The sequence below is a fragment of the Morchella importuna genome, assembly GCF_003444635.1.
Source record: "Morchella importuna strain M04M26 chromosome Unknown Morimp01GS027, whole genome shotgun sequence".
Lineage (NCBI taxonomy): Eukaryota > Fungi > Ascomycota > Pezizomycetes > Pezizales > Morchellaceae > Morchella > Morchella importuna.
This window is the reverse complement of record NW_025763424.1, coordinates 495,493-519,055: the sequence shown is the minus strand read 5'-3', so window position 1 is coordinate 519,055 and position 23,563 is coordinate 495,493. Positions and strand designations below refer to the sequence as shown.

The 23,563-nt window shown below is 48.3% G+C and overlaps 6 protein-coding genes across 6 annotated transcripts; 2 read left to right on the top strand and 4 right to left on the bottom strand.

Moving 5' to 3' along the window:
* Positions 1–70: 70 nt before the first annotated feature.
* On the bottom strand, positions 71–2,420 carry LAJ45_08058 (uncharacterized protein; the record flags this gene model as incomplete). The annotated part of the gene is made up of 10 exons (XM_046117612.1): positions 71–702; positions 758–1,035; positions 1,096–1,132; positions 1,184–1,250; positions 1,354–1,364; positions 1,433–1,554; positions 1,649–1,727; positions 1,820–1,825; positions 2,064–2,364; positions 2,418–2,420. The coding sequence occupies 10 exons, from the start codon at positions 2,418–2,420 to the stop codon at positions 71–73; spliced, it is 1,536 nt and encodes a 511-aa protein (XP_045969261.1).
* A 3,962-nt stretch (positions 2,421–6,382) lies between these two features.
* Positions 6,383–8,011, bottom strand: LAJ45_08057 (uncharacterized protein; the record flags this gene model as incomplete). Its single annotated transcript, XM_046117611.1, has 1 exon — positions 6,383–8,011. One exon carries the CDS (start codon positions 8,009–8,011, stop codon positions 6,383–6,385), a length of 1,629 nt encoding a protein of 542 aa, XP_045969260.1.
* Positions 8,012–9,432: 1,421 nt separating this feature from the next.
* On the bottom strand, positions 9,433–13,448 carry LAJ45_08056 (uncharacterized protein; the record flags this gene model as incomplete). Its single annotated transcript, XM_046117610.1, has 7 exons — positions 9,433–9,576; positions 9,688–11,744; positions 11,796–12,366; positions 12,416–12,753; positions 12,817–12,862; positions 12,965–13,138; positions 13,311–13,448. The coding sequence occupies 7 exons, from the start codon at positions 13,446–13,448 to the stop codon at positions 9,433–9,435; spliced, it is 3,468 nt and encodes a 1,155-aa protein (XP_045969259.1).
* A 125-nt stretch (positions 13,449–13,573) lies between these two features.
* Positions 13,574–15,300, top strand: LAJ45_08055 (uncharacterized protein; the record flags this gene model as incomplete). Its single annotated transcript, XM_046117609.1, has 4 exons — positions 13,574–13,895; positions 14,058–14,092; positions 14,364–14,415; positions 14,570–15,300. The coding sequence occupies 4 exons, from the start codon at positions 13,574–13,576 to the stop codon at positions 15,298–15,300; spliced, it is 1,140 nt and encodes a 379-aa protein (XP_045969258.1).
* Positions 15,301–18,285: 2,985 nt separating this feature from the next.
* Positions 18,286–19,409, top strand: LAJ45_08054 (uncharacterized protein; the record flags this gene model as incomplete). Its single annotated transcript, XM_046117608.1, has 4 exons — positions 18,286–18,560; positions 18,620–18,727; positions 18,789–18,840; positions 18,897–19,409. The coding sequence occupies 4 exons, from the start codon at positions 18,286–18,288 to the stop codon at positions 19,407–19,409; spliced, it is 948 nt and encodes a 315-aa protein (XP_045969257.1).
* Positions 19,410–20,276: 867 nt separating this feature from the next.
* On the bottom strand, positions 20,277–21,909 carry LAJ45_08053 (uncharacterized protein; the record flags this gene model as incomplete). Its single annotated transcript, XM_046117607.1, has 7 exons — positions 20,277–20,702; positions 20,953–21,270; positions 21,338–21,410; positions 21,493–21,569; positions 21,637–21,656; positions 21,777–21,809; positions 21,903–21,909. 7 exons carry the CDS (start codon positions 21,907–21,909, stop codon positions 20,277–20,279), a joined length of 954 nt encoding a protein of 317 aa, XP_045969256.1.
* Between the last annotated feature and the right edge of the window lie 1,654 nt (positions 21,910–23,563).

Below are 23,563 nucleotides of genomic sequence, written 5' to 3'. Positions count from 1 at the left end.
GATATCTTGAGCGGATGGGAAAATGAAGAAAAATTGCCCAGATCGGGAGTCTTAAACACAGGGCACCAAACTAGTGGTGCATTGCGTCCAACCCTCCGGCCAGATCCTGCTCCAACCCTTGGTTTCTAACGTTCGCCTCGTGCGGCCGTGGTACATCACTCCTGGCCTGTTGCGCCCACTGCTGCTCTGGTATACCAATGCTGTCCTTTCGGCCTTGGTTTGGATCTAATGTCGCCGCTGGGGCTGGCTGCCTCCTGACGCTATGTCTAAATCGAACCACCTCGTCTAAGATCATCTGTCGCATCTCCGGAATTTGCTCTTCTACCTCGAAGCTAAAGTCGAACGGCGTGGGGCAGTTAGGTTCATCTGAAGCATCGTGCCAAATGTGGAGATAACGGTGCTCCAACGCTTCCTCGACCGATATTCTGGATGTCGGGTCGAATGCAAGCATACGATCGAGAAGATCGAGGGCGTCCAAGTTGGCGTTCGGGAAGAGCCGCTGGAATGGCACCTTAGGCATGAATGGGAGGTTGCGCACATATTCTTGCGCACGCGGCGAGCCAATCCGCGAAAGTGTTTCTTCGTTGGGTGTACCTAGGTAGTGGAGAATCTGGTTGAGTTGATCCACATAATCCCTACCTTTGAAGAAAGGTCGGCCTCCGAGGAGTTCTGCAAGAATACAACCAACAGACCATACGTCGACTAGTGACATGAAGTTAGTAAACGACTATCAATTCGTGTATAAATGATGACCTACTGGCTTTCGTGTAGCTTTGGAAGCTCAACATGATCTCTGGGGCTCTGTACCATCTGGTAGCAACATACTCCGTCATGTACCCAGCGTTCTCCTCGGGATCGATAGCGAATCCTCTGGCGAGGCCGAAATCACAAATCTTGAGTTCGCAGTCGGCATTTACCAATAAATTTCCGGGCTTCAAGTCTCTGTGGAGAACGTTTGCCGAGTGGATATATTTCAAGCCGCAAAGAATCTGGTATATAAAGGATTGAAAATGCGCGTCCGTCAATGGCTGACCACTGTAATCGCAGATGCCGTTTAGTAAACATTATCAGTGACGGAACATGGGGCATAGGAACCTTCGAATAATGGCAGCCAGATCGCACTCCATGAGCTCTGATAAAAAGTTAATTTCGTCCTACTAACGAGTCTAGAATAGCGATATACCTTCATAAAGGTAAACTTCATTGAAGTTTTCCGGTTTCGGAATGTCCATATCATACAGACAAGTGATCTATAAAAGGCGGGGTAAGCGAAATTATCCAGATGCGCAGCTCATCAGACCACCTCCCCCTTTCGTCGGGAACGCCTTCAGAAATCGCTGGAATAAAACTTACGTTGCGGTGCCCTATTCATCTCAAGTTAATACGGATTTCGAGTCACGTGGTTCAATTAATAGGATGGTGTGATTCTTGCCTCGGAAATGCTGCAACAACTTGATTTCTCTCAAGGCTCTCTTCGCCAGAATCTTCTTGGAAAACACATTGGTGACTTTTTTGACTGCAACACCCTCGCCGGTGGCTGTATTATTGGCAGCACTAATCGCAGGAGCTTCGTATTAGCATTGTTTATACTGGTACAACGCGAAACGTTTCAACTACAAATGCAAAAGATAGCACCACATGTACTTACCAGACGATACCGTAAGCTCCCTGTCCGAGTTCCTTGTTGACAACGTAACGTTCGTCGACAATGAAGTCTTGGTTGAAGACTTTGAAAACCTTTCGGCCGGTCATAGAATTATCCATGCTTAGAAGTTCGTTTGAGCTTTGTTTTTGTTTAAAACTTCAAAATGAAACACACGAAAGACTATTGCTTCTAGTTAGACCTTGGAAAGAAACAATCCTCCCGCGAAATAAACGCTGTGATAAGAAAAAAAAATTGTCTCCTCCCGAGGAAATATTAAGTTATGCAGATGCACTTTGCGGGGTGCTGATATTCAAGCTTCAATCAGACGAGGATAGAGCGAGCGAAAGGGGGGGGGGGGGGGGGCAAGGGAAGGAGATATAGAGCGAGTGAGAGGTTCTCAAAGGAAATTCGAACCTACAAAGATATCTGTTCAGATGATAGATGAAGCTGAGCGAGGACGAGAAGGCTTTTGTGGGGATGAAGCAGCTTAGGAGCAACAAGCGAGAGGTGAGGATACCTTCAGTAGGGGAAGAGGGGTTGTGTTGAAGGAGCAAGAGGAGGGGGGTAGGAAACTGCCGCAAGCTGCAGAGAGGGGCGGGCGCTGACTGGTGTAGCACGACAGCCTTGGATGGAATGCATGGTGGGGGGTTGTCTGCTGGAACCAGTAACAGCTGAAACCCTGAGAAACCCAGAGAGGGGAAACAAACCACGGTTGAAATCTGGATGGTTGGGTTTGGGTCGCGCCCACTAAGCGCGCGCCCCTGCAGCTTACCATCTTTTGTCCAATTAACGCCACTAGTCCGAATTCTTACCTTTGCACATGAAGCGATGCCAATTTCCTCAAAACCTAAAGCTCCCAAAGACACAAATTTCCCTCAGGTGATCCGGTGATGGCATAACTGCTCACCCACCGGAGAAGTTACAGAAGAAGGTAGACTGTGATCATGAGTTTATCTTCTGGAAATCCAGTAGAAGACTGGGATTTTCAATGCCAGGAACTAGAGTACAGATCGGTGGCTGCCTGGAGACTACGCGGGGCGGCTATGTAGGTACCAGTATCAATCACGGTCATGTGCTACTATAGGCCTAGGCTACAGTCGGCCAGCTACAGTAAGAAAATTCAATCTACAACTCTCTCTCCCGTAGATAAATCGCTGTTGCTAGAGGATGAGATGAACGGCTCCATTACAACGGCCGCTATGCGCATATTGATGTTGAGGAATGCAGCTTACCACGAACCACGACCGGCAAGGGAACTCTAAAAAGGGTGCATAAGATTTATCTCCGTCTACCAAAGCTTAAACTCTAGACATGCCATTTCTCACTAGCATTTCTTGCTTTATGTATGTAGTCACTAAGACGTATGTGAGAGTCTGTCAGAAGGATTTAAGTGCCATCGGATGAGCGGGGAGAAAGTAGCTCATGTTGGATTCCAACCCGATAATATAATTGCGAGCAGGTACAAGGCATATTCTTGCAATTGCTCAATACCCTGCTTAAAAAAAGACGGCAAGGGTCTAAATTCCTGCAGATAATACAGATGCAGTTAACTGCGGGCCGAGTACTTGTGGGGGGTCGAACTCCATGTGGGCCGAGCCGGTGAAGTTACACTCCGTCTTGGCTTAAAGAGACTAGACCATCATAACCTCCCGCCAACTCAGAATTCAATAGCGCCCAACAAAAAAATACCGAGTCTTCTCGTCATCACTTGCATGGTATGGTTTGTGATCATATGTAGGGTTGAAGCTTTGCTCAAAGTGGAGGTCTAGACCCACAAATGTGTCCTCGCCTCAAACCACCCTCAAGCAAGTGGAAATGATAAATTTTGCATGAACCCTGTGAAACCAGCATAAATTACACAGCGGAATGGTTGTGTCCCGATGCATGGTGTTACAGCCATCACCATCGTTACACGAGCCTCGACAGGAAAGATGTAACTCTGTGTGTCCAATGGCAACGACAACGTATGCTACTCACTAAGCGGCTATCTACCTTGGCCTGGGTGGGAACTGAACGTTTAATATGATTTAGTTTAGGTTACGTAAAAGAAAGCTTAATTCCAATCGGTTTCTGATCAACATGTACCTGCCATGGCAGTATTAACTACATGATTTTACAGTTTTTTTTCGTTCAATGAGTAAGTAAATGCCGCAAAGATATCTGGTAGCTGACCGAGGGACAAGCACGGCAGTTTTCCGAGAGAAGTAGTGTTCGCTGCGTGTGTTTAAAGTGGCATTTGGCACGAGGCAGCACTACTCAGAATCCCAAGTCAAGGTATCGATCCAATACCAATATCCTTTATAGTCTATCAGGTCTTTAAACTCCAATTCTAATGGACTTTCAATTGTTACGCAACTATAGTCAGGCAGGTAGGGTAAGATCCGCCCTGTGGCGTTGGTTTTAAAGGGACCTTGTATGACCACTCATTCATCCTGCGTGAACAGTTGCAAGAACTGTGACGAGATGTGACAGAAGCTTAACTACTTGTGACACAATGGGTGGAAAAATCAAAATTTCGGATGTTACGACTATCATAACCAATAGACTCGGCTACCACCAGGAAACAATTTTATGTCTAGTCTCCAGTTGGGAAAGAAAGAACAAATTCCACGTGGCCTCTCAACTGGCTGCGAGATCTATCTATTCTCGCGTTACTACATGTACATGTAGTGTTTAGTTGCACGACTAACGAGTATTTGTTACATATTGGCCCCCACGCACGTACACACCCTGTGGTTTTCTAGCAAGAAGCAAGATCAACTTAACCTGGATATATAAAAATTGACTTTCTTTGGATTAGGTAACCTCCTAGCTAAGGCGCGATATCGAGAAAATCAATCAAAATGGCCGAAAAATCTGTCATCCGTCCAACAATGTCGTATTGATATCGGATCACGTTGGTATCCTAGCTATTTACGGCCAAACACTATGGAGCCTTAGCTAGCTTCCTTGTCCTGATGTCGGACATTTTCCACAAAAAGGGCCATTACATGGTATGTATGTGCCAACAGCTCCCGCCATTGAGCTGTAACACATGCAGCACCACAGCTGCCATACAGGTGGCAAATCTTTTGATATGTTGCACCTGCCGCGCGCGCAACTGCCGTCCTGCCTGACTGGCAGTGTATAAAGACTAAATTAAATCACTTTTAGTTTGTTAGTCGTTCCACCGAGCTTATCCCTCGGGGAACTTCGGTCTTATGGGCCATACTTCCAGTACACGCTGGTGGGCTTGTATTCTTGGCAGACGAGTGATTTTACATGAAGGTAAAATTCCATAAACACCCCATATCTATCCCACCTTCTACTTGTTCTTTCCTCCTCCTCGCCGTCATTATGAACTAAGGGCTGGTTCTAATCTAGCTTCAAGTAGGTAGACTGGTAACGTCCCCGGCCCGTCTCAGGGTAATCCCGAGGGATTGAATGGTGGGCACAGTGCACTGGGCAGCTCTAGAGAGGAGCTAGGGGTGGGCTGCAAACATACTTGTGTCTTCAGGGCGTACGTATTTCTGGGGATAGTGTACCTAGATCAATCGGTTACTTCACAGATTCTCACTCGGTATGTTTACAAGTAGCTAGATTACACGGTGCTGCCAGAGATCATAGCGTACCATCACTACCAGCGCAAGAAAGTGTCCTATTCCAGAAGCCATATATACTTTTGTGCAGCGAATACAAAAAACTCAACAACTACAAGATCTAGAATACTCCTCCCGCACCGCCAAGGCCCCCACGAACCCCACCGAAGCCTGACGCCCCAGACGCTATCTACACAAAAACAAAAACGCCAAGAGAAACCCTACCCCTACCTCTACTCCACCCCTACACCACAGGCGGGAGCCGACATTATCAACATCCCTCCACCCTGCAGCCGCCGACATTCATCCAGAGTCGAACGCCGTGCCCGCACCGCACCGCGTCGAGTGAGAGGTCATGATTCGCTGTGGATGTGCACTAACCAATTAACCATTTGCCCCCGCTTTTGAGGAGCAGCAACCAATACCATCGCCCTTCACCATCACACCCGTATTGTCAAACGAGAACTATCAGGCTCTCCAATTCAATTCAATTTTGATATATATATTACTCATCTCCCCTCGCCCCTCTCCCAGCTATAGCTCTACGTCACCATCCTGCTCCGCCCAAAATAGGTACAGTCGAGCCACTCCTCAAACCACCCAAACCACCAGCACCACCACCCTCTACATCCACCATCCATCCCCATCCACCTCACGAACAGCAACAACAAAAGAAACCCAAGTGCAAAGATCGCAGCAGCAGAAGAGAAACCCGTTATTATTACAACAGCTATACTATACAAAACGCTAATCAACCAACCCCCCCACTGATCAAAGCCCATCCAGTTCTATATATATATGCAACTTAACCCAAGAGCTACCAACACCCATCCCATGTGCCCCCATGACAAAAGAAAAGAGCTGTCAACTAGTACACAAATAAATGAAAGTGGGTGGCAGAAATACTGATCTCCAAACAACAACAATAATAATAGACGAAAACCAACCAGCAACAAAGACGACTAAACAAGCAGTGCGAGTACGAACGAATACGCCTAAAGTATGCTGCGCTATGCTACGCTATGCTTCATCAAAAGAGAGAGAGAGAGAAAACAAGAAACCGCAAAAACCGCAAAAACCGAAGAAGAAAAAGGGAATCCCGCAATTTCACAAATTTAAAACCTATTAATAGATAAGGGCCTCATCTTACCGAATTGAACTAAACCGTCTCTCTCCCAATCCGCGCCTCTACTCCCACACCCGGATTTCCGTCCTCCCTTCCCCTAAAGACGCTCTCCAACCTGCCCCCCAAGCCCTGTACCAGCTCCCTGCGCACCTCCTTGGCGAATCCCTCCGCAAATACGGCCACATTGACCTCCTGGCTCGTATACCAGCTTGCCCTATCCGCATTCGCGCTACCCACCACCGTTATCCTCCCATCGATGATCATTGCCTTCACATGGCTCTTGACCGCCCTATCCATCAATCCACCTCCGCCGACCTCCTTCGCAGCCCCCGTATAATACCACACCCACAATCCCCGTCCCCCACCCCCGCCCGCACCCCTCTTCCCCTCCGGCAGTGCATTGGCAACAACCCTCTTCACCAATCTCCTTACGCACCACTCCGTGATCCCCGCTCCCGCCGTCGTCACAACCTGCTCCAACGTCATCATCCGCCTACAAGTCACCAGCTCCACCACCACGCCCCTGCGGACCGCCGCCGCTAGCGCATCAATCAATGGCTGCGAGGTCAGATTCGGCGTCTGTATATAGATGCTCTTCTGTGCCTTCGCAACCGCCAACAGTAGAAACGCATTCTGCGGCGTTCCCATCGGGTCCTTGTGCGCCGGCGGCGCGGGTAAGAAGTGCGATATCGGTGCTGGAAAGCGCGGGTGTCTATGGTGCGGCTGCGGGAGAAATAATGTGGGGTGTGTCAGTGCCGGATTCGTCGAGAACTCATGCATGCGCACCGGCGCGGCAATGGGTGTAAGATCTTCGATGCCGTGACGGCCTTTATAGCTGTCGCCCATCAGCAGCAGGTCCTCCTCCTCGTCGTCCTCAATCCTCGCCTCCTCGCCAATGCCCCATACGCCGCGCCAGAACTGGAGAAATGTGTCTACCACCGCACCCTCAAAGATGGTCGCGGACTCGCCCCAGACCTCGTATGAGATGTTGGCGCTAGGTAGCACGAGGACCTTGCGGTCGACGATGCAGAATTTGCCGTGTAGCACTGAGAATGGCAGGTAGAAGATACTCTTCACAGCCATATCCAGTCCCTCCAGCTCGCGCGGGTCGGGTAGCCCCATGGATGCCCATGTTGATGGCGGATATTCCTTCCCCTTTGGTGTCGACGGGTGTCGGAGCTTCTGAAGTAGGCCCGAAGACGAAAACCCAATCCTCACGCGAATTCGGCCTTTACCCTTTGCGAGCGCGGTATCGGAGAGCGTCCTCAGGGCGTCCGCAAAGACCGCCCGCGACTCTGACGCTGCCCAGAAGCATGTTACGAATAGGACCTCAGTTGTAGCAGAGGCAATGATTGATGACAGGAGCGTCGTCACTGAGAGACCCGTGCCCACATGGAACGATCGGGGCGTTGATGAAGTTAGCAGCGAGGTTAATGAGAGGGGTGTATCAGGTGTGCATCCGTCCGCGGGGGACAGCGTGCTAATGAATTCCTCGCACAGTGAGCGGTCGGCCTCCGATAGCTGTGTCGAATTTACGGAGGAGAGGTGCTGCTCGTATGATTGGAGGTGCTCTGAGTCTGGGGGGTGAGAGAGCGGGTTTGTGGGCTGGTAAGTTGCTGATGAAGACGAGGAGTTGCTGTGGAAGGGGAATCGGAGTGACATTGGAATGGGTCTGTGTTTGGGTCTGGGTCTGAGTTTGGTTCCTGTTTTTATGTTTCTTTTGGGTCTTGCTCCTCGTGATGGTGATGATAGTAGTGATAATGGGAATGATGATAATGATGGTGTAGGTATATTGAATGCAAAGTGCAGCAGAGCAGCAATCGAGTGCAGAAGCAACGAGTGTGGTGGGGATGGTAATGGTGATGGTGGGTATGGGTGCGTATTAAGGTAGGGAACAGGTAGAACAGGTAAAGGCGAAGGCGAAGGCGAAGGCGAAGGTGAAGAAGGTTCACGGACGCGCGTGGGCTTAATTACATCCATTCCGATGCCTACCACCGTTCGGAACACTCTATCACGCAGCTAGGAGGTCTGTGCCGTATTTCTTTTCCTGTCTCTCGTTCTCCCTTTAGCTAGACATTCTCCCTCTCTCTTTTCGTTCTCCTTCCTCCCTTCGTTGGTTGTGCCTGGCTGGTGGCTGGCAGGCAGACTCTCTCTTGCTTGACAACGAACAAATCTGGTGAGACTCGACGGGGATTATGCGAGGACAAGGACGTCATGCCAAAGCAAGCAGGGATAAAATTGGTACCGGTAGCAACAAGCTGCAAGCTATTATTATCGCGGGGACTGCAGTACCAGAAAGTACTCTCAATCTAGCTTTCACCACTACCTACATATCTCTGTACATACACTCCTTAACTTCCAACAACAACAATAACTACATGTAGCACTGGAGCTTGTTATCTGGTGCCTCGGGATAGTTCTCCAACAAACCCGCAGCTGTGCAGATTCACTGGCCCCAACAATAAATAATAACAATACTCAAGTTTCAACCCTTCCCGCGTACGCCACAGGGGTGAAGAGACATGAATGGCTTGGCCCTGACTAGAACTGACGGCACAGCGACATACTTCCACGGTCTACATACTCTACATTTATGCACATATGATCGCAATCACAAACAGGATAGATATACAGACTCACAGATTCTGGGAAAACACGTAGGTGGGTGGATAGGTGAATATACGACAGAACAGAACATGTAAAACTAGTATACAAGACCAAACCAAACCGCCGACCACAGATATCATCCTTCACCCCTACCCTCTCGCCCCTTTTTCTGCGAGTCGCTGTTACTACTAGCTACTACTGCGTGTACCTACCCGTACTAATGTCTACTTAAGTAGTACTTACCACCTTGATACCCCCCCCCCCCCAATCCCCCCCACCTAGATCCTTACTGCACATCGATAAAACATGGAAGAAAAGAACACACAAGAAGAAACAAGTAAAAAAGAATATCAACGCCTCCTCCCTACAACTCTGCCATCCTACAGGAACATCTAAAAGTAATTTTTTAAAAAAAAATCTATACCTAAGTGTGCATGGCCCATTCCTCCTAATCCTAATTATGTCCTACCCCCCTTTCACTTCTTCTTTGACTTGGTACCCTTCTTTGACGATGCTGCCGCAGCGGTCGAAACTTTGGAGTCCACACTGGATGCCCTGCTCGTCGCCGCACTCGTAGCTTTGCTCTCTGCCCCCTTCTTTGCCTGTTCAACGGCCTTGTTCTACGCACGCACCGGACTACGTCAGCACGGACCTTCTATTTTTAGACCCGGGTGGGTTTAGTCTGTTTGTTAGTCTGTAGTGGTGGGGGGCCGCGTCCGGCCAGAACGTACCTTAGGGGGTCTCCCCGGCAACTTGCCGTTCGTCTCCGCAGGAACAACCTTCGCCTCTTTCGCCGCTCCCGCCGCGCCCTTTCCTTTCTTTGCTGGCGGGCCGCGCTCCTCCTCCTCTTCCTCCTCCCGGTCGCGGCCCTTCTTAGGTTTCGCGGTCCCAGTAGTGGCAGTGGTGCCATTGGTCGCCTCATTCTCAAACTCGCGCATAACGGTCATGATAAGCGTTGTGCAGCGGCGTGAGATCTCGAGACTCGTTCGGCTCAGGAAGAACCAGTCGAAGCGGAACAGCGGGCTCTCCCGAATCTCATCGCGAATCATGTCGTGCAGATTTTCGGCGTCGAGGCCAAACTTATCCAGGTGCACGAGGAGGAAGCGGTCCTCCTCCTCAGTGTAGATCTTCTTATTGGTGGTAGAGACAGAGTAATTGAGTTTGAGCTGCTGGAGGGGAACCCGGTACATCTCAATCTTCCGTCGGAGGAGCTTCTTTTGCTTGGTGATCTTCTCAGACTTGTCTTCGCCGGCTTCAATTGTGGCAATGTATTTCTCCCAGCTGGGCATTTCCTTGTAACGGTCCCAGAAGACCTTGGCGTACTCGCGCACTTCTTTCTCGGTCTTGCTCTCGATGTCGGCGGCGATAGCGGAGATGCTCTTTCTTCCGTATTTGGCAGATAGCTGGATGAAGGACATAAAATCTTTTCGGGACCAGTTTGAGAACCCTTGCTCGCCGAGGCGAGTCTTCTCTTCCTGCTCTGCTTCGGTGAGCGGCACGGCATTGTCAATAGTCTCTTGCTCTTCGATACGGGCAGCTTCACGCTCTTCAAGTGTGTCTTCAGTCCCGTCGCGGAGAACAGCCTTGTAGCCCTGCTGCTTCTTGAAGTATGCAGTCTCCATCTCTTGGAGCTCCACCAGTCTCTGGGGATAGAACTGATGCTCATGAACAGATACCTGTTTTGGAGCTCTAGGGACTTTGGGTTTCGTATCTGCCTGTTTGCTGCCCTGCGTCAGGACCTGACGGTAGTAATTATCAATACCGTAGCTCTGTTCCTTCCTCTCTCTCTTGGCGGGGTTGATCCAGTTCGCGCCAATATTTGTCTTCTTGACTGCAGCAAAGTTCTCGCCGTTCCACTCGTAGGCGGAGTCACTAGTGAACTTTTGCAGGTCATCGAGTCCTAGTTTAGCGTATCTTGCGTTTAGCTCCTTGGTACGCTGTTCACCACGCTCAAGGATTGCGTTGATATCATCATCGGTCATGTCCTGTGTAATCTGATTCTCCTTGTCCTTGCTGTTTTTGAAGACGACGTCTGCACCGTGCTGAATCATGGATAATAGCTCATCCTTTGATGCAGCGGCCTTAGTCTGTAGCTGTGCTCGAGACTGCTGAATAACGAGCTGGTCAAGGCGGAGCTTCTGGGCAGCACGCTCCAAAACTTTCTCTTCAATGGCGTTCTCGGTAACGAAGCGGAAGACCATCACCTGCTTGGTCTGGCCGATACGATGCGCACGGTCCATAGCCTGGAGATCCGCCTGGGGATTCCAGTCTGAGTCGTAGAGGACGACAATGTCTGCAGTTGTCAAGTTGATACCCAAACCACCGGCTCTGGTGGTGAGTAAGAAGATGAATTTGTCGCTACCAGGCTTGTTGTAGTCGTCAATCGCAGCAATACGGTCCTCGTGGGCAGTGGAACCATCGATGCGGCAGTAGTTGTATTCTCTGAAAACACAATAATCTTCAAGGATATCAAGTTGACGTGACATCTGAGAGAAGATGAGGATCCTGGAACCCTGTGCCTTCATACGCTTAAGGAGCTTGTCAAGCATGACCATCTTTCCGGAATTATCGATGATGTGTTCATCGGTGGTGTATGGGGGACCGGGCTCAGCACCTTCGAAAAGGTACGGGTGGTTACAGCATTTACGAAGTTGCATGACAATATTCAGAAGACGAGTTTTAGATTCACGCTTACCGCCGGCACCATTAACGGCGTCAATGTCCTTCTCAAGAATCTTCTGGTACCATTTAACTTGCATTTCAGACATGCCAATGTAAACATTGACCTCTGTAAGTTGTCAGCATGTCACAGTTGTGGTGAATAATTGGGTAAACATACCCTTCTTTGGCAGCAAGCTCTTCTCGACATCGCTCTTGACACGACGTAGCAAGAATGGTCTAAGGACTTTGTGTAGCTGTTGAACAACCATATCTTGATCTCCACCCTGTGTTTCGAACCACTGGTCGAATGCGCTGGAGTCACCAAATACATCAGGAAGCAAGAAATTAAGCAGCGCCCATAGCTCGTGGAGGTTGTTCTGGAGTGGTGTTCCGGTAATAAGAAGACGGTTTCTGGAGTTAAAGATACGGATAATCTGCGCTAGGGCGGACTCCTCGTTCTTGATACGGTGGGCTTCGTCGACAATAATGTACTCCCAAGCGAACTTTTTCAAGTGTGTCTTCTCTCGCAGAATCATCTCATAACTTGTGATCATAACATCAAAATCCTGTGTTAGAACGCGCTCGTGGATAAGCTTTGCACGCTCCTCCTTGGTTCCCTGTAGTACTAAGACGTTGACACCGGGGGTCCAGTGGTCAAACTCTCGCTTCCAGTTATCGAGTGTGGATTTTGGAACAGTGACCAAATGAGGCCCATTCACGCCAGCAACATGACGCAGATATCCAAGGAACTGTCCGAATATTAGCTTCTGCGGAAAAGATCCGGAAAGTGGAGCATACCGAAATTGTTTGTAATGTCTTTCCGAGACCCATCTCGTCGGCCAGAATACCAGAAATTCCATTCTCGTGTAAAGAAATCAGCCAGTTCAGACCGGCAATCTGGTAATCTCTCATAGTGCCGCCCTTGACGAAAGGTGGTGACTCTGTGAATAGGGTTGCAGCCTCTCCTTCGCCTTCCTCGTCCTGGAGAAGCTCTTCATCCTCTTCCTGCTCGGTACGCCGGCGCCTGTTTTCCGCAGCTGACGCTTTCTTGCCCTTTGAGTTCTTTTTCTTTTCCTCCTCTTCAGCTTGGATACGGAGGTAGTCGGGGTTGTTGCCCATAAAGTGGCGGAAGAGATCTGCGTTGAGGAACTGTCAGCCACGATGTGTTTTGCGAGACGGGTGTTAAGGGCGATGATTACCTGTCAGACCAAGGAGGTAGCGAATCCTCTTGGTTGAGTCGTTTTCCTAAGCCAAAAAAGTCAGAACTGCACGTTGTTCGGACATCCACTTTACGCGCGTAGGAATGGGACGAGTAAATGCCACAATTCACAAAGAGTTGAAACGTACCTTTCTCTGATTCAAATTTTCATTCTTCTTACCGAAAGCCTTCTTTTGCTTAGATACCGCGAACGATCTGCGCCGTCGGCCATCTGCTGGTGCCACGGACTCATCATCCCCGTCGTCGTTTTCCTCATCCACCTCCTCGTCATCACCATCCTCGTCTTCGTTTTCATTTTCCTGCTATCACAATGTTAGTTAATCACCACCATCCCATTTCCGCAAGAGTTGCTGCATACGTTATCCGCGTCCTGAAATTATAGTCGCGCTTGTAAGCTATCGATATAGCATAAATACATAGCATAGATGCTTCAAAAGCACTGAGCAAAAGGATTTGGGGTAACAGAGCACATACATCCATAGAAACATCACCGTCATCGTTTGCCTCGTGTTCTGAACCGTCAGTTGTGGTATTAGTAGTAGCTGGTGCATTACTTTCGTCCGCCATCTCCGAGTCGGGGAGTGAGGCTCTGCTCTCTCTATTCTTGACCATGTCTTCTTCTCGCGCGCTTTCCTCTCCTGGGTGATATCTATTGGAGTTTATAAAAATTGGATTGTGCGAAGGTTGATAGGTGGGCTCGCAAGGGAATAATTGGCAGGTTGGTGTTGAGAGGAGGTATGGCGAGGGAAGAGAAGGCAGGCAAAGGAAACCCGCTGTACAGGCACTATACCTACTACATGCCTTCTACAGAATCCAAGCGCGTCGCCGAAGATTATTTCCCACGCGAAACCCACCCCCGCCAAGCCAGTCTGAAGACTGCTTGCTTACTCATCCTTGCTCCTGAAGGTGGCGTTACAGAATTTGATAATGACATCGACTCCGTCGCCGAGAATCTTCTAACCGCCGTTTTCCTGCTCCTTCATCTAGTATCACTCAGGTTTCTCGGCCTCTCGAGGTCTCTCTGGGCTTCTCGGGACTGTGGATCCCTACCAAAGGAAGGTCAATCATCGGCCATCCAGGATTACCCTACTGGCTTAGCCTACTGTATCGGCCTGCAGGCGTCACTGGACCTGTGGACCTGACTGACACACCATCGACTGCATTCGCCCTCTGGCCTCTGTCTGTCTGTTCAACCTCTGATTTCCGGTTGATCATCCTTAGTCGTGGTTTGGTTTGGTGTCATTTGGTGTCACAAGGTTCACCTCCTTCTATTTGTGTTCTTTGGCTATTACTTTCCTGCCTATAACTCGTCCATTTGATTTAAACCACCAGTAGACTTCACCACGACTCTCGTTTTCTGCCACCTAATCTCATCGGGGCACTAGTCTACTCCTCCCTTCGTTTGACACCATCTTAGTCCCAATTTCCACCCACCTTTCTCATCATAACCCCACACCCCTCTCATTCTCATCTTCTTCACTACATCACACCATCGCTGCACACTGTTAATACCATTATCACCTATAGAGTGTGTCGATACACACTTCATACAGTCTCGACTACGATTTTGGAGAATTGTGTTTGTCATATAAGCACCCCTTCACCTACCAGAATAACCTTCGTCTAAATGGATTTAACATCCCTCTCTTCAACTCTCCCCCGCAGCAACCCCTCCAACGAAGACACGGATCAGCTTTCTTCAACCTTGCTACTAGCTGCATTCAAACAAACAGCCCTCTCGGTTACGACCCTCTACAAGACTGCTGCAAATGAGGCGGAGCGCTCCCGCCGTGAAGGGAGGGTAGAGGGCTACCAGGATTGCATCGATGACCTGCTACTGTTCCTGGAGAAGGTTGAGGGAAGGTGCGACAAAAGCTCATTAGAAACGATGCGGCAGTGGGCACTATCGAGGCGGAGGAAAGCCGGTGGCACTAGTAAGCCCAAGTCCAGACGCGAGGACCGGGAAGAAAGTGTCGACAGTGAAGAACTTCCTACCATCGACAATAATATCGAGTCTGTCTCTCCGCATCCTCAGCAGCAAAATAGCCCATCGGCTCCACAACATTCGGCAAACAATTCGCCTCCCACGCCTGTAAAGCCACAGTCGAGCGATGTACTCCAACAAACCCCGGTGTTTAGCTTCCGTGCCGATATGGACCTACCACGACACGTGCCTCCACAACCACGCTTCGACAATAACAGTTTTGAGGAACTTCCGGACACAGAACTTTATTCGCCACCCACTTCTCCAACACTGTCAGCCCACAATCCAACTATCTTCCAGAACCGGGCCGGCTCTAATACCACCAACCCTCCGCCATTCCGTCTTGGTAGCCCTACATCTACTGGGAGGCATCCGCAACAACGTGCTGGGAACAAGAGAAGGATTGGAACCATGTCGGAGTTCTTTGATTTCCCTGGAGTGGAAAAGATGCAATTCGAAAACAAGAGGAGACGGCACTAGTAGTCTATTGAGTGTATAGTTTGAGGCTACGGGAATAGATACGAGATCGTGGACACAAAGCCAGATAATTATACGAAATACACGAAACAATAGGTCCACTTGAATTGATATTGGAGGATGTATGTATATTCGATTTCAGCGTGGCGGCAGGCCGCGAAGAAACGAACCGGATCATTGTCTATTTGTTCTTTCCTTTTCTTTCCTTTTTCTTTCTTGTTTTTTGTGTTGCATGTCATATTTGTTGGGGGCTGGGAGTCGATGGGTCATTATTATAGATTTGGGGAGGTAGAGAAAAGGAAAGTAACTTGTTTGTGAGTTGGGCAGAGTATTTTTTCCGTTGCTTTCATCACTATTCTCGGACTTGGGGATTATTGTTACTCTTTAATAACCTTCCTGTTTGTTTTTTGTTTGTTTTTTGTTTGTTCTAGGGGACTTAGAAGGAAGTTGGAGGGGTGTTTACTACGCTGGCGTTATTTCCTTTCGGTTTTCATAGTAGCTAATCTACGTGGCATATATATGTCTTCATCCACGGTGTTTTTGTTGGTATTTGAGAAGAAGGAATTTTTCTGTTGATTCCGTTTTATCCTATCGATTGCGGGGGTGTCCGATATTGGTTGCAGGCGACGACATGTACGAATTTTTCTTTCAACATTATCCATCGTTCCTTTTCTCCCCTTGCTAAGGAGGAAGAGATGATGAGGTGCATCAACTGCTCCCCGATGATCAGGCAGAATTCAATTCTACCTACATACAGAAAATTGTAGGAAAAAACGTCGTGGGCCTTCTGGAACGTTCAAGTCATTTCCATCGACAGCAGTCACTAAACTCAAAGGTCTTTTTTTTTTAAATCCCCTGCACATTGCAGGACTTGGCTAGTCTGGATGGGGATAAGCGGTTCGATCGCGTGGTTGATGGGCATTGGGCTGGGCTTGGGATCTTAACTTTAAATGAACTGGACTGCAGCACGCATGGTGGGATGAGGACGCAGTGGTTTGCTTTTCCGAGGTTGGTGGTGTGGGGTTGTTGCACGGGGTCATGGGATCATGAGATATCACTCGTGATTGTCGAGCTGCCCAAATGGGTAGTCAGCCGAGGAGGTTCCTTGGAGATATACACCGAGAGTGCTAGAGCGAATTAATAGTATTATCAAAAGTTTTCGAGCGTTTTCGTGCTCGTGTCCTTGGAGAGCGAGTGGTCAGTGATGGTAGAGTGAGTAACGGAAACCAAAATTTATATTAGAGTATTGATATATATATAATGGGTCGGTGTAGCATCTATACTATAATATAATAAAAGACGGCTGTGATATCAATAGATATTCCCTATTATTAGCCCGTAATACAAAGGATTTTTGATCACTTACACGATATTGCAAATTATAGTATGCAAATGAGATAATACTCTATAGTACAGGCCTAGGTCTTCTCCCCTCCTAGGCATCCCTTGTACTGTAAATCCTTCAGGTGCTGTTGAGCCCTCCCAAACGCGATATATAAGGCTGCATAATCTCTGTATATATAATACTTTCGCCCCTTCCTACCCTGTTGGCAAAATCCCACATTACGATTCAGCGGTATTTACACAGAAACGTTTAGCCCATAGTCATGGTCCGAAACATAGGACTTCCAACAAGTTCCGTTTCAATACGTTACCCAAGACCGAAGCCCCAGAGTATCCAAAATCAATACAGCTATCCACACGCTTGAAGCCTTGAGTTCTCAGGAATAACCTTCCACTGCTCGTGGGTTTTGAGCTAATGTTGTGAGTGGATGGTTAGGAATAAAGGTGGTACTGGCTTAATGTATATATACGTCATACAAGAAGCTTATGGCTTCCTATTTTTACATGTGTTGAAGCAGCAGTGTGAACGGGATTTGACGTATTAAGTCAGGTTCAAATTCAAAAATCATATATTATATAGAATCGTGGCACCTCTCTAGATCTGCATCTCACTTTCATATGTGATATTGTAAATGCATCATATACGTACGTGCATAAGTTGGTTTTATCAGTGCAATACAGACACGTATAAGCACGCCTTACAAAATATTCATAACGGACTTACAGTACTGAAATCGGCAACCTAGGCACGTTCTTAATTACGAATCATATAATCGTTGTCCATAATCTAGTAAAAGCGACTTGTCCCTTTCAAAAGAAAGTACACCCGGTCATCAAGTTAAAAAAAGGCCTAATAGTACACTATCAGTCGCCATGGCCCAGTTGAGGCGGCCAACGTTACGCTCGGTGGCTGATTCATTTATTCGCAACTGTGTTCATGGTTTGGGTTTGTATTCCTAGTAGGGTCTCCCAAGTGTCGGCCGCGGTCCTTTTTGTTGTTTTATGATTTGATCATTTCCGCCCTTCTTTTCTCATGTTGTGATATGGCCGGCCTTCTTGGGCATAACCATGTGATATTCACACTTGTGATGAGCACTTACTCAAGACGCCATAATACTATAATTAAGCTGTATTATACGATTTGCTACTATAGGAAGCAACATTGAACACACTCACAGAGCGGTTTATCACCGAGTGATATATCGTGATCCATCGGAAGAGATCGAATCGAAACCATGTAATTATTACCAAACTGTGAAACTTGACAAAGAACTCAAGAGACTAGCCTTATGATAGAAAGAATATTTCATGTCACGCGATCCCCGCAGTATTATTTCCCTTTCCAAACACCTCACCTTCCCAGTCAGTCAATGGAATCGGAACCCATGCCAATTCGCAACTCGGCTACTTCCTATTCCTCCAAGCCCCTACTAGCCTTAAAACAGCTTAAGATCTACACAGCCGGAGCCTCAACCTTTTTTTTCCAACAACCAAACACAGGCCCAGGGGTTCACTCCTCCCTCCCTCAAAGTCACGAAACATCGCCCAGCGCCGCGTGGTGGGGGAAAGAAAAAAAAAGGACCGAAAAAGAAAGCCGGACAAGCAGCACAGAAAGTCACTCACTACCAGTAAAAACAGCTAATAATGGTCGTATCGATACGCCTGCCCGAGAGCAACGGTACCTACTCCCGAAAACGCCGATACAGCACACGCTTTTCGCGGAAGCTCCTGGTTGTCGCAGTTACTCTGCTGTTTGTGCTCCTTTTCTGGCTGCTTGGTGGGGATGCGACGGACGACGATGACGAGCCAATCGCGTGGGATCTGGGTGAAGTGAAGAGCGGGTTGACAAGTTTGGTTATTGTGACTTGTCATGCGGTGTGGTTGGGCGGGAAAGCTGCTGGAGAGGATGAGAGCGAGTGGTGGGTTGATCCCCCCTTTTTGGGTGTTGGGATGTGCTAATGGGTGTGGGGCAACGTAGGGCTATCAATGATTTCCAGAAGGGCGAGACTAGAACATTTATTAAGCATATCGAGGCCGGAGTTTCAATTGCGTTGCAGAATCCGGAGACTCTGCTTGTTTTCTCGGGGTATGTTTTATCGTGGAATGGTTGTTCCCTGTGAGCTCCTGCTAACTGGTTATCTCCCCAGCGGCGAAACCAAAGCTTCAACAGGCCCCAGAAGTGAGGGTAGCAGCTATTTTGTAAGCTCTCTATAATTATTACAGTAATCAGAAGCTCTAGACTAATGTCCACCTAGAATTTAGCTGCAGCCCGCGACCTCATACCAGCGGACCTCCTTGCACGAACCACCACCGAGGAAAGCGCAATGGACTCGTATCAGAACGTGCTCTTTTCAATCAGCCGCTTCCACGAAGTAACAGGGACCTACCCCAAAACCATAATCGTCATATCCCATGAATTCAAGCGCGAAAGATTCCAGAGGTTCCACCGGGAAGCTATACAGTTCCCAGAAGAGGCGTTTACTTTCGTTGGGATTGATCCAGACTGGGCGGACGAAACCAACACTAACAAGGCCTCGATTTTGGAACACGAGGAGTCAACTAGGGCTGCTTGGGGGGTTGACCTGTATGCATGCGTCGAGGACGACGAGTTGCGTGAGAAGAGAAGGGGCAGAAATCCGATGAGGAGGTATAATGCATATTCAATTAGCTGCCCAGAGCTTGTGGGGCTGTTTAGATGGTGCGGGCTCGACGAAGGTACCGGAATAACGACGAGGCTTTATCCGGGAAAACTGCCGTGGTTGGACTGATAGAGATTGTGTTTTTTTAGAAATATACCAAGGACATAGAGCTTGTGGTTTTGTAATAAGTAGTTTTTTTTCTTTTCTTTCTTATTTTTTCTTTGACTTTAGATTCCGGGATGGGCGTTTTAGGGCGTAACTTAAAGCTTGTAGACTACTATTAATATTAGATATAGCGTGGCCGCGTCTTAGTACTATATAACTTGTTGGAGGACTTTATTGATAATAATAATGCTGCATTGGTTGAACAAATACGAGTCAGCTTAGTACTGCAAGCCTTTGTAATACGGGTCCACGTGCTAGAGCTATGGCATGCATAGCGAATGTTTAGAATTGCTATGCTGGTCGAATCAGATCAGTTGTTCCCTCCTGTTTAAACGGAAACCCTGTTCTGATGGCTCCCGTTCACAAACTCATGATTTCTATTGACGTCATCACCAGCGGCTCTCCTCTCTATCGTTGCCTTCGAAGCTATTTAAGCTGGTGCATTTTTACGATATCCTATTTATAGTACTGGGCAAATTATGTGCGAGTGAGATTCTATGAACCAATTCTAACGTGTAAATCTTCGCCATTACTTGGACAACAATATTGCCAGGGAGGTATCAAAAGCTTTTTATTCACTCCTATCATTGTACATTTACAAAAACAGGTATGCACACACGCCTATATCCCCACCGCCGCCAAATATTGAAGAGTTAAAGGAAAAACAAACAAGCCAGACATAGAGGAAGGATAAAGAGAAAAGAAACCTAGAAGAGCCCGATTTTTGAATGTTTTTTTTGTGTTTTAAATTTCTGAATTTGATTCACAAAAAAAAAAGAAGGAACCATTGTTTTATTATTTTCAAGTTACTTTTTTCATTCAACTTCCCATCTAAGCCCTGCTCATGACGCCCCAAGCCCTGATGATGTTGTCTGTGTAACCAGCAAACAGGGTCTGTCCATCCGCGCTCCAAGCCAATGAAACACACTCCGGGTCGCGGCTCTTTGAGCCAGCGGTAACGAACTCGGGCTTGAGCTCGTCGACCTTGGACTTCTTCTCGAGGTCGAAGACAATGATGGAGCTAGCGGTGGCAGCGCACAGCCAGTAGCGGTTGGGGGAGAAGACAAGAGCGTGGATCTCGTCGCCGGCGTTGAGGGAGTAGAGGTGCTTGGACTCGTTGAGATCCCAGAGCATGGTGGTTCCATCCTTTCCACCGGAAGCACAGAGAGAGCCGTCGGGGGAGATGGTGACGGTGTTGATGTAACCGGTGTGACCGATGTGGTCGGTCTGGATGCGGCAGGAAGCGAGTTCCCAGACCTTGAAGAGGGATACATGTTAGCATGCAGAACTCTCAGAAGAATTGGTGTTGATAGTGGGTATAAAAATGAGAGAGAGGAAGTGTATCATCAGTGCGTTGGTGATTGGTTGTCTCATAGACTAGATGGGTCTCTGAAGTAGCAAATACTATAAAGTTGCATAGCATCCTTTGATATCTCCGTCTCTTTTCGGCGCAATTTGGGGTGCATGGGTCCTGGCGTTTGAGGGGGCAAAGAAAAAAGGTACAAACCTTGACCAACTTGTCCCAACCAGCAGAAACAATCACAGGGTTCTGGGGGTTCGGGGAGAACCTGACGCAAGAAACCCACTCGGTGTGACCCTTGTCGGTGATGGTGAACTTGCAGTCACCGAGGGTGTTCCAGAGCTTGATTGAGCGATCCCTGGATCCGGAGACGATCTGACGGTTGTCGGCGGAGAAAGAGACGGAAAGGACGTCACCAGTGTGTCCGACGAAGCGGCGGGTGGTCTGACCGGTGGAGAGTTCCCACAGACGGAGGGTCTTGTCCCAAGAGGCGGAAAGAGCGTAGGCACCGTCGGAAGAGATCACCTGTAGCTCTCTGTTAGCGGGGAAGTCCTCCAATTTCTTTCTCCTCAATAGTCGGAGGTGAACATACACAGTCGGAGACGATGTGGGAGTGACCCTTGAGACTCCTCTTGGGGACACCAAAGCTTCCCTCGTCACGGGTGCTGCAAAAATTCATCAGATAACTTTCTGAGAAAGGCATCCTCCAGCTGCAGTGAAAACGAGCGAGAAGCGGATATTTCTTACAGGTCCCAGATGATCAGAGTCTTGTCACGCGAAGCGGACAAGAGCATGTTGGGGTTCTCGAGGGAAGTGGCGAGGGACTATTTCGTTCCATCTCAGTCAATATCCACCCCCACATTATAGCATTGAGAGGGTGTCTCTTCTTACAGTGACCCAGCCGCTGTGCCCTGATATTCAATATCCAAATTAGCATCTCCAATTCCAGAAGATTTCCCAAGGAGCAGCCAGCATTTCTGGAGCTTAATTCCCTCCTCATTTCTTCCACCGGAACAGCGTGTTCATCCTACCTTCAAGGGTCCCGCGCAAAACCATCTGTTCAGCTATCATACCCCACCAATCGACGTCAGTATTTCGTTCCACCTGTTTCCCATTTCCATCCTCAGCATCTTAACGGGGGGTGAAAAAACACACACCACTCATGATGACTTATAAAATTGACCGGAGAAGAAGTTGAATAGGGTCGTTAACTTCGTGGTGGTTTCGTGGGTGGACGTGAGAAATTCGTTTACTGACGGGGGAATCGAAATGTCTCTGCTGGGTGTTGTGTGGGCGTCGCTCGTGCCAAGACACTACGAACTAAGCAGGATTGGGCCGTGTGTGTAGGAGATTGGTGGTGGGCTGTGACTGTCTGGACTTCAGGGCCAACCCTTCTTTATCTTATCTTATCACAACGATCGATCCCGCTGATTACAGCACCCCTAACCCTAAATTAATGTTTGCACATAATCTCACTCGGGTGCCACTGAATCTAGCCCTGTTTTGCAGGGATCACGTCCGAACCAGAAAAGGAAATAATCTACCCTAGGTAGGGACGGTCGGAAGAGGAAACCATAGTAGGATGTGGTTTGCTATTGCCCCCCAACCAAGCTGAAATCGTTATATGTGCATAACTGTGTCTTTAAACCTTGACTCACGTTTCATGTCGGGTTCATCACACTAGAATCATTCGTGAAACTTTATTTGCGCTGCCGAGGTCTGCCGTAGTAAGAACATGGGAAATGTGAAAAGGAGAGGGGGAGATCAAGTCGTTGATATACAAGCAATTTCACGGATTCGTGCACTTACTTGGCCTAGGCTAAATGTCATTTATTGCAGTTATGGTACCGATACGGTACGGCAAGAAAGTGCAGAGCAAAGGGATCGAGGCAACCGCCACATCTTATTCTTATTTGCTCGTAGGGCCCTGATTACTACATGAAAGTAATTAAAAATAAACCGGATAAGTGATCTTCCCTCGTACTGCTCTGCCCTAGTACCACGGTAGAATTGCAATGTAATGTAGAGTCCACAGATAAGAAAGAAATTATCATGGATTACTTCTTACACATCCATTCCCTCCTCTCAACCCAGGTCGCTGTTGCTTTACTTGCTACAAATGTATCCGGCTTCCTTCCGGGGGCACAGGAGTTGTCACTTACCTCTGCGGCGCGGTTGGCTACCTATCATAACTAATCTTGTGCTCCTAGAGTAGAAGAGCGCGAGAACAAACGTACAGGCGGCAGAAAATAAGAGAAAAAGAAAGGAACGGAACACTTCTGTTCATTCAGTGTTTCCACATTGTCGCATCCCTCCAGGCAGGAACAGATAGATAAAGTCTTCCCGGTGACCCACACCCCGTCTTCTACATCCTCCCCGGATAATCCTGATCAGCGGACAAGAAAAAAGACTCTATGCCCGTACATATAGTAGGTAGGTGTATCTCCACTCACATATATGTTTTTCTCTACTTACAGTGGAGTATTTCTGCGCAGAACGACAGGGTTAAGTAGGGGCACATTTTTGGGATTAGCAGGAGTTGTTGCCCGTATTGTATTTATCGTGCGGCTGAGCTGATTTCTAGGCGGGCGAAGCTAGCCGTGTTTGGGGTTTGCTAAGCCTCTCAAACGTCTGTCTCGACACCTTTGTACCCACTAATCCCCCGGCTATTTCATTCCCAACTGTAACATCCACAGCCCACACCTATATTCTCTGTGCGACATCGACGGCTGCACTGGCATGGGTGGATGAATGGATGTTGGAACGTCTCTCGCCAGCGCCGCTGGATTTCTTCACTCTTGGATACATGCCTAGGTAC